This window comes from Rhincodon typus, chromosome 3, assembly GCF_021869965.1.
Source record: "Rhincodon typus isolate 14 chromosome 3, sRhiTyp1.1, whole genome shotgun sequence".
NCBI lineage: Eukaryota > Metazoa > Chordata > Chondrichthyes > Orectolobiformes > Rhincodontidae > Rhincodon > Rhincodon typus.
This window is the reverse complement of record NC_063334.1, coordinates 25,761,996-25,772,150: the sequence shown is the minus strand read 5'-3', so window position 1 is coordinate 25,772,150 and position 10,155 is coordinate 25,761,996. Positions and strand designations below refer to the sequence as shown.

Here is a 10,155-nt window from a genome sequence, read left to right as displayed (position 1 = left end):
ATGAACAAGGTCTCCTTGTTCTAACTAACCAAGGGAATGGTTAATTTATAATAGGATCCATTCCCTCATAGACTCTCCTGTTCCCAGCCCAAATACATCTGTATTTTAAAAGAAGGCAATTTACTCAAGAACAAGTGGTTAAAAAAAAATCACTCATGTGATGTGAGCATTGTTGCCCAGGTCAGCATTTATTGCCCATCCCTAGTTGCCCTTGAAAAAATGGTAGTGAACAGCCTTTTGGAACTGCTGCAGTCCATTTGCTGTAGCTGGACGCACAATGCTGTTAGGACGGGAGTTCCAGGATTTTGACCCAGCAGTGAAGGAAAGTAATATATTTCCAAGTCAGGATTGTGAGTTACTTGGAGACAAACTTGCAGATGGTGCTGGCCCCATGTATCTGTTGCCCTCATCCCTCGAGAGGGAAGTGATTGTGGGTTTGTAGGAGCTTTGGTGAATTTCTGCAGTGCATCTTGTAGATGGTAACACTGTTACTAATGAACATTGTTGGTGGAGGAGCAGATTTTTGTGGATGTGGTGCCGATAAGCAGGCTGCTTTATTCTGGTGGCCAGCGTAAGTGTTGTTGAAGCTGACTCAACCAGGCATCACACTCCTGACTTGTGCCTTGTTGATAGTGGACAGGCTTTGTAGAGTCAGGAAGTCATGTCGAAAGTAGGTTGCATTCAGCACAAAGTAGACCCAGCAGGTTTTAGGGAGTCAGGAGATGAGTTTCTAGTTGCAGAATTCCTAGCATCTGACATGCTGTCATAGTCACTATATTTACTTTGTTAGTCCAGTTCAGTTTCTGGTGAATTATAACCCTGAGGATGTTGATGGTGTGGATTCTGCGATGGTAAAACTATTGATTGTCAAGGGGCGATAGTTTGATTGTCTCCTTTTGGAGATGGTCATTTGTGCCACACAAAGGCTGAGTGATTTTACTTGCCACTTTTCAGCTGAAGCCTGCATTTGGTCCAGCTTTTGCTGCATTTGGACATGGATTGCTTCAGTACCTGTGAAGTTGCAAATGGTGCTAAACATTGTGCAACCATCAGAAAACAGGACCTTAGGGCAGGTCATCGATGAAACAGATGTGTCCTGGAGTGGAGATGATGCCCACCAACAGCTACAACCATCTTCCTATGTGACAGGGATGATGCCAACCAATGGAGACTTCCCTTCCCCCGCCAACTCCAGTTTTACTGTGCTTATTAGCTACTAAAACCTGAGTAAACAAAATGTGTCACACACAGGCAGGTTAAAAATAGAAGCAAAATTTTTTACAAATATGTAAATAAATCTTTGGCTTGTCCACTTCAAATAGATGGTGAAATGTTGCGGCACTCACATTGGCAGTCGGGTGGTTGTTTGAACGTTCTTAGTCTGCAGTTACTGAAAGGAGTATGCCTGTTTTCCTTCAACAGTGGCTTCATTGATGACTTATTTTCAGGAGACAGACTTTTTCACTTTAACTGCAAGTGCAGAGGTGTCTACTGAAAGTTCTCATCTGAGTCCCTTAACAGACGTAGCAAAACCCAAATCACAAGCTAACACACTAGTATGCCAGTGCTACAGCACACAAACATCAGTGGTTGCTGTTGGTTTTTTAAATCTCCTTTCTTCTATATTCATGAAAGTGTAAAACAAAAATGTCTTTCACCTCGAACTGCTTTTCTTTCAAATCATATATTGTCTACAGAGTCTGGGACAAAACACACAGGACAGCACAGTTCACTTTCTTCCCTCTAAATGGCAACTCTCCTGCAAGTGTTACTGTCTGATGTTCCCTTGACACTCTTCAGCTGTGACATGCCATTATTCCTCTCAATGTAATTCACGTGCATTTTAGAAAGGCACTGAAATAGCATTCTCAGCCATCTTTTGGCTCATTTGTCTTTCTTTTTAAAAATATATTGTTCTTAGAAGTTCAATATATTTGTAAGTAATTTAGGGTTATGATTCGTTTTCATGGCAATAAGGATGTAATTCATGTCCATATATCCACTTCATTTTTCCACTGATGTGCGTTTTGCCTTCAGCAGTGTACCTTTACCCGAATTGGCAATGTTCATGCTATCTCTAAGATTAAAAAAAAATCAGGCATGGATAATATAGCATTGCAGGATCCAAGGGGTGTTTATTATAGCTGGCTGCTATATACAATTATAGCAGTGACAAAATCGTGAGCATGTCTCTTAAACGGGGAAGCTGTGGCAGAGTGGCAATGTCACTAGAGTAGTAAAACAGAACACCAGACTAAATTCTAGGGATGTAGGTTCAAACTCCACCATGCCAGATGGTGAAACTTGAATTCTTGGAATTAAAAACTGGCCAAATAATGACCATGTAAAGATTGTCAGTTCACATAAAAGCCGATCTGATTCACTCATGCTTTTAAAGGAAGGAAATTTGTCAACTTTGTGTGGTCAATTCTACATGTTACTCAAGATCCATAGCAAGTGGCTGGCTCTTAAACTGCCTCTGAAATGGCACAGCAAACCACTCAGTTCAAGAGCAATTAGTGATGGGTAATAAATGCAGACCTACTAGGTGACACCAACACCCCAGGAAGAAATAAATATATACTGGGATATAACAATCATAAAGATCTGCTTCACAGAATCAGTGGGAATCATATCTCAACACTTTACACTTATTGTAAACCATTCTTTTAAAACAACCTTCTGTCTGAAAATAACCATTTCTAATCTTCAGACAATCACGTTCTGCTACCAATGACAATCTGGATCTACCAGAAGTCACACAACACAGTGCTCCGAAAGCCTGTGATTTCAAATATACCTGTTGGACTATAACTTGGTGTCGTGTGACTTCAGACTTTGTCCACCCAGGTCCAACACCAGCATCTCCACAACGTGGATCTGAACAGGGAAGTGAGACAGTAAACTGAAACCTTCCTTTATGGATAGAGTTTATTACTACCCAGTCTTAAAACTCCTTCCACTCCTATCCCTTCCAGTGTTACAGGCATATATATTTATTTTATGTTTATATATTTTTTTCTAACCAATCAGAGATGTTATTACACATCCTCTGGAATAGGTGGAGCTTGAATCTGGACCTCCTGGCTCAGAGGAAAGGGCACTACCAGTGCACCACAACAGACCTTTTACCCTAACATATATATGTGTTTAAAAAAGAGGCAGTGGTTGCCATTAAGTATTGTATTCAATTCAAATTTCACCATGGCTCATTATGTCATATGAACCAATGTCGCTGGAATGTTAGCCTGCAGCTCTGGATTACTAGTACACCACCACCTCCCCAACAAAAAAGGGATATATAATATATAGACTTATATATTGTATAATATAAAGTAGCCACCACCTGTCTCTTCTTAATCTTAAATAAAATCATTAGTAAAAACTTAATGTGACAAACAAGGCTAACAATAACCACCAACTGTGTGGGAAGCTATTTGAAATGAAACAACCCAATTGTTTTAAAGCATAAATTCAATCAAAATTTGATTTGACAATTAGATATTAATCTTGAGAACTTGAGTATTTTAATAACAAATGCTAACTTTACATGACATCAAAGTAAAGCCACATCTGAGGATTCTTTTTGCCTTACCAATAGGAAACTCACTTGTAAACTTGCATTTTGCACTTCTCAGTTATTTTATAGCACCTTCAATACAATAAACCAACCCAGGCCACTTCACAGCAAGTTAAAATGGTTACTAGTTAACTATTCAAAATAATGGCCAAGAATGCAGTCAATGGATCATATACAACAAATAGTCAGATTATCCTGTCCCAGCCTTTTGTAAGAGTTATCTAGTTAATAACACTTCCTTGTTCTTTCCCTGGAACCCTACCAAATTTAGCCATTTCAAGAACTTTTTCAATTCCCCTGCACAGTGTAATTAAGTCTCCTTCTAAGGGAAGCCCCACATTTTAAAATAAAACATTCCAGATCGTAACTCACTTTTACAAGTTTAATAGCATGGTTACAGCCCAGTAGTAGTTAATTTGGCTCATCAAGTCCGTGCCAACTCTACAAGAACAACTCGCCTCATCCCACTTGCTAGTTTGCCTTCTCCACATAATCCGGCAAAATAAAAGAACATTTTTGTCATATCCTCTGATTACCAACGTTGCTGCAAGTATAAACAAAATATATGGAAATAAGTTTAAATATAACAAAGGGAACAATACTGCCTGAATTTGAATTATCTCGGGTATAACCTATTTACTGTCCGGTTTTGAAAGCTGAAATGAAAGTTAAACCACAATTCGAGCTTCTCAATTTGTAAACTACATTAAAAACAGTGGGCACACAACACACAGTTACAACTGCAAAAAAAAGTCAGTCACGTGATTCTCTGTCATATGATCGAATGTCACATGATCACAATCCAAGGATACTTCTATTGGCAACCTACAATATGTAAGATTCATTTTACCATTAGAAATGTAACTTGTTGTAGTACAGTAATTGTATTAAAATTCAAACTTGAGTTAACTTTGCGTTTAAAAAGTTAATTTACTCAAAAATGCAGAAAACGCGATAAAGCCTAAGCTGGGGGAGGGTAAGACTCAAGAGCCTTGGCTCCTCACACGTTTTTGCTACATTTTCATTTACCTGCACTTTAAAATGTGGGGGGATAATTCTGGATTTAAAAGAAATGTGGTAAAATGTTTGATTAACAGTAAGCCGCTGATATACACGCTTGCATGCAACTGAAAGTGTGTATACATCTTTTAAAAGAGAAACAACGTGTTCACATTAAAAACGGCAAAGACAGGTTGGTTCCGCCTCCCACTCTCTCCCTATTTATTTCAAAACCCCCTTCCCCTCCCCCTTTTCTGATGAAGGGTCTAGGCCCGAAACGTCAGCCTCTCTGCTCCTATGATGCTGCTTGGCCTGCTGTGTTCATCCAGCCCTGCACCTTATTGTCTCGGATTCTCCAGCATCTGCAGTTCCTACTATCTCTGGTTTTCTACTGTGTGGGTTGGGAATGCTCTTTAGAAGATTGACAGATTTAGCGACCGGGTAGCTGCTGATGGTTGGTCAGGGAACGTGAACGTGGCCCGGAATGGGCTTTTATTCAATATTTCCACCACCAGGGAAAAAAAAAATCCATGTGGCCAGGGAACCAGTAACGAGCAAAGCCCGATAGGGGCAATGCTCATGTGAAGGAGGAGGGTGGGGATTAAATCAAATTAGAGTTACAGGGGGAAGTAAAGCATTCCATCTACCCTGCGGTGCTTACCTCTCTCTGAAGTGATGGAGACTGCATGCTCTCTTCTCCAAGGGCACCCGGGCTCAGACGTAGCCTCAGATGAGGGGCAGACAGCCAAAATGACCCCCACCCCGCAAGGCCAGCTGCTTGGACTGGGTTATAGCCAGTTTGGCCAGGCCCACAAGGAGAGCCTCCAACCTGCCCGCACCATTCCACACTGGGTGCCCAAAGATCAGGAACGTGTGGGTGAAGTGCAACCAAAAACAGAGCCGAAGGTACGGAGTGGGCTTTTACCACAATGTTGCAATGGTGTAGTATTGGTCAGGCGATTGAGATTTAAATAACTGCTAAATAAAGAGCCTTTCATCTTTAGGAGCAACCCAAAATCAGAAATGTGGTCATCTTAGAGGTAGTGCCCAATAGGAACAATCAAATCTGAGTTTCAAAACGTGGCATTTCTTTTATCTCTACATGGTAGTAGTGGAGATGAGGTTGTTAGAGATAACACAGTGTGGAGCTGAAGGAAACATAGCAGGCCAGGCAGCATCAGAGGAGCAAGAAAGCTGATGTTTTGGGTTGGGACCCTTAAGAAGTTATCTCTGACTCTAGCATCGGCAGTTCTTACTGTCTCTGAGATGAGGTTGTTTCTGCTTTATTTAGAATGGCAAGATCACTGTTGTCCAAACTGCAGATGGTGGCCATTTGCATCATTGTCATCTGTACCCTTACAATGGAGTTATCCTTTTTCCCAATTTGGTGTTTTTTCCTCATTAATCCTGTGTGCTCCTGTCACTAATCTGAAATTAATACCGTTTTGATATTAGAATAGAATAGCAATTTATTGTCACACACTTTTACAAAAAAAAGTGAAAAGTTTTAAGTCGTCATGCCATGGCACCTAAATTAGTGACAGAAGTCATGAGTAGGTTTGGGGTATGTTGGAAAACCAGGCAGAAGCCACCACACAAGGGCCAAGCTGAAACGTCCATGCTGGGACTGGAACTCCATGCTGGGTCACTGGAAAACCCGGAAGCTGCCTCTGAAGCAAGAATGAGACCTTTGCTCCAGGACTAGACCTTCAAGCCAGGCTGCGGGAATACCCAGAAGCAGCCAAAGAAGACCTCCATGAGGGGACAAGAATGTCACTGCAGGCCAAGACTGCCACGGAGGGAGACCGTCCCGCCAGGCACCAGGCCTATACCGCCATTCTGGGCCATAACAAGCCACATCAGTGCTGGGCCTGAGCCAGGAGAAGATGCCCACCGAAGTCATTAAAAGAAGGTAAGGTACAATATTAAATGGAAACATTGAAAAAGGGGAAAACGTAAAGCGGAAACAGAAAGACTTGCATTTATTTTGCTTCTTCATGACCACCAAAGTGCTATTGGAGTACATTTGACTTGTAGTCAGTATCATCAGAAGCAGTTTATGCCTAGTAACATCCCACAAACAGCAACATGATAATGACCAGGAATGCTGATTTAATGAATTTTGTTTACTCTTTCATTGGATGTGGGTGGCACTGACAGGGCTATCTTTTTTTTGCCAGTGTAAAATAAATCAAGAGTATATGTTGTTGAGCTGCTTTCTTGAACAGTTGCATGTTAATTGATGGATAGATATTGACTAAAACATGAGTAGGAACTCTCCCGTTCTTTAAATCAGTGCCATGTAATCTTTCATGTCACCTGAGTGGGCAGACATAAATCTTATATTAACATCCAATCTAAAAGACAATACTGTGATCTGTATAGCAGTGAAGAGTCTGTCGTCTTTGAAGTTGAACTTCACACACCTTCCAATTTAATAAAATCTGTACCCAATGAACACCTGAAATACTGTTAAATCTCAAACAGATTTGTTCACTTTGTGGTCAGAAAGCTCCAGCCAATAATTTTAGTAAAAAAATAAGTGTACAAAACAGGTTTACTGTCTTGAATCTATGTAGGTTTTCTTTACTAAAACCTGACAATTAGAAGGTTGTCATGTTTGGGACTGTGGCTTTAACTTAAAGTAAAGTGAACGTGGCCATGAGACCTGAAGGTGACCACTTACCTGACAGCAAGCCTGAGTTAGTTGATTGTTAGCGATGAAAGTGGGGAGAAAGAGGTATAAGATGGTCATGTTTGGAGACCAAGACAGCAGCTTATGTGCAAACAAAAGGCAGACCATCAATCTCCTATGGTTTTATAATCAACTTATTCAAAGTTGTTAGCAGACACCTCCAGAGCCAATGGGATTTGAAACTAAACCTCCAACTGAGAGGTAGGGACACTACCTTTGCACCACAAGAATCCTCAAAACATGAATCCCCAAAACATTCTGAAATCAGCTTGTTCAGATGTGTTATGATACTCCTCTGCAACTGGTGGGGTTTGAATCTGGGCTTCTGGCTTCAAGGCAGGGACACTGCCACTGTGCCCCAAAAGTGCCACAATGCTTAGGCTATTTTTATATCCAGAAGTGCCTTCATGCATAACTAAATACTTTTTCCCAATCATCAAATCACCTGTATTTATATTTATACACCTGTATTTATATTTTCCAATCAATCTATTACAAAGATGCTATTACACACCTCAGGAGCAGGAGGGACTTGAACCCAGACCTCCTGGTTCAGAGGTGCAGACACTACCACTGCATCACAAGAGCCCAACAATGAATATTTTCTGTATCAATCTACTCAGATGTAGCGAATTATAACTGGAGCATGTGGGACTTGAACCTGGCTTAAAGATAGGGACACTACCACTATTCCTCAAGAGCCCCACAATTTTTTTCTTTTATATACCAAAGTGCTTTTACACACAACTGACAGAGTTCTTCCCATCACCAAATCACCCATGGTATTTTTTTCCATCTGTTAACAACCACCAGTAAGTAAACTGTAATTCCAATTGAAATCATTTAAATGCAATAAATTAGGTTCAAATGTCACCATGTGATGTGGATGGGATGCAAATCTATATCCCCAGAGTGTGAACCTAAACTTACCAGTCCAGTGATATTATCACTGAGCCAGTGCCTTCCCCCAAGTGCACCACCATAGATACTTTCTTATTAACCTGCTCAGAAATGTCATTACACACTCTGGAGCAGGTTAGGTTTAAAACCAGATCTCCTGGCTCAGAAGTAGGAGCACCACCACTGAGCTGCAAGAGCCGTACTAACAGCCACACCATAAATTTGTTTCCTTTTCATTTTAACCTATTTTTCTAACCAGTCATGATCAGCTGGGCCAATGGGTCGAGGAGTGGCAGGTGGAGTTTGGTTTAGATCAATGTGAGGTGCTGCATTATGGAAAGGCAAATCGGGGCAGGACTCATACACTTAATGGTAAGTTCCTGGGGAATGTTGCTGAACAAAGAGACCTCGGAGGGCAGGTTCATAGTTTGTTGAAAGTGAAATCGGGGGTAGACAGGATAGTGAGGAAGGTCGTACTACGACCAGTGTCCACCTATCACTACCATTCTGCCTCCACCCCTCTCCCCCCACGTCTTTATCTGCAGCTACCCCTACCACCACATCCAGTCCCGAAGAAGGGTAATACCTGAAACTTTGCCTGCTGCTTTCCTCCAGATGTCACCTGGCCTGCTGTGTTCTTCCAGCCTCCTGTTTGTCTATCTATAGTGAAGGTGTTTGATATGCTTGCCTTTATTGGTCAGTGCATTAAGTATAGGAGTTGGGAGGTCATGTTGTGTTTGTACACGACATTGGTTTGGCCACTTTTGGAGTATTGTGTACAATTCTGGTCTCCCTCCTATAGGAAGGATGTTGTGAAACTAGAAAGGGTTCAGAAAAGATTTGCGAGGATGTTGCTAGCCTTGGAGGGTTTGAGCTATAGGGAAAGGCTGAGTAGGCTGGGGCTATTTTCCATGGATAGTGTAAATACGCAAGGTCCTCAGGGTGGAAGAGTCCAAAGCTAGAGAGCATAGGTTTAAGGTGAGAGGAAAAAGACATAAAAGGGACCTAAGGGGTAACTTTTTCATACAGAGGGTGGTGCGTGTATGGAACGAGCTACCAGAGGAAGTGGTAGAGGAAGGTACAATTACGACATTTAACTGATATCTGGATGGGTATATGAATAGGAAGGGTTTAGTGGGATATGGGCCAAATACTGGCAAATGGGACTAGATATTATATATATAAAACACATATATCTAGGATATCTGGTCAGCATGGACAAGTTAGACCAGAGGGTCTGTTTCCGTCCTGTATATCTCAATGACGCGTTCAGAGATGTCATTACACATCTCTGGAGCAGTTGAGACTTGAGCCTGGGTCTCCCAATTCAGGGATAGGGACACTACCTCACAAGTGGACCCCCCTCCGACAGCCCCCATAAATCCGAGAAAAATGTGGGATCAGATACTTCAAATTGTCTGTTTACTTTCAAGATTAAAGAGATTTGGGATTGAGGATAGTTAAAAGCATTTGTACTTGGATTTAAGACATATGACTAAAATTGCCATACATATGGACTTTGAAAGGGGTGGATGCAAGACATCCCTGAAAAAGTACAGGCTGTAAAGAGGCAATTAGCATTAACACCATACAAATGAAAGCCATTGACCATCTCCCCACATACCTGGATGAATGCAGCTCCAACCACAACCAGTGGTGTGCTGTCAGAATTAGTCCTGGCTCCATTGTTGTTTGTCGTTCATATAAATGATTTAGATGAGTATATAGGAGGCATGGTTAGTAAGTTTGCGAATGAAAACAAATTGGTGGGATAGTGGTCAGTGAAGAAGGTTATCGAAGAGTACAACAGGACCTTGATCAACTTGGCCAATGGGCCAAGAAATGGCAGATGGAGTTTAATTCAAATAAATGCAAGCTTTGCAAACCAGGGCAGGACTTACATAGTATAAGTCCCCTGCCCTAGTGAGTGTTATTGAACAGAGGGACCTAGGACTGCAGGTACACAGTTCCTTGAAAGTAG

General features: G+C 41.4%; 1 protein-coding gene across 9 annotated transcripts in view; it reads left to right on the top strand.

Moving 5' to 3' along the window:
* Positions 1–4,333: 4,333 nt before the first annotated feature.
* The window catches only part of c3h5orf63 (chromosome 3 C5orf63 homolog), a 32,633-nt gene continuing 26,811 nt past the window's right edge, over positions 4,334–10,155 (top strand). For 2 of the 9 annotated variants that reach the window (XM_048620839.1, XM_020526490.2), the window contains exon 1: positions 4,337–4,414. In XM_048620839.1, the coding sequence (XP_048476796.1) occupies positions 4,365–4,414 (50 nt within the window). In that variant the 5' untranslated portion in view covers positions 4,337–4,364. Of the gene's footprint in view, positions 4,415–4,437; positions 4,557–4,583; positions 4,773–4,874; positions 6,492–10,155 lie in introns of those variants that run through there. The other 7 variants (XM_048620827.1, XM_048620812.1, XM_048620847.1 and 4 more) reach the window with 6 other exon arrangements.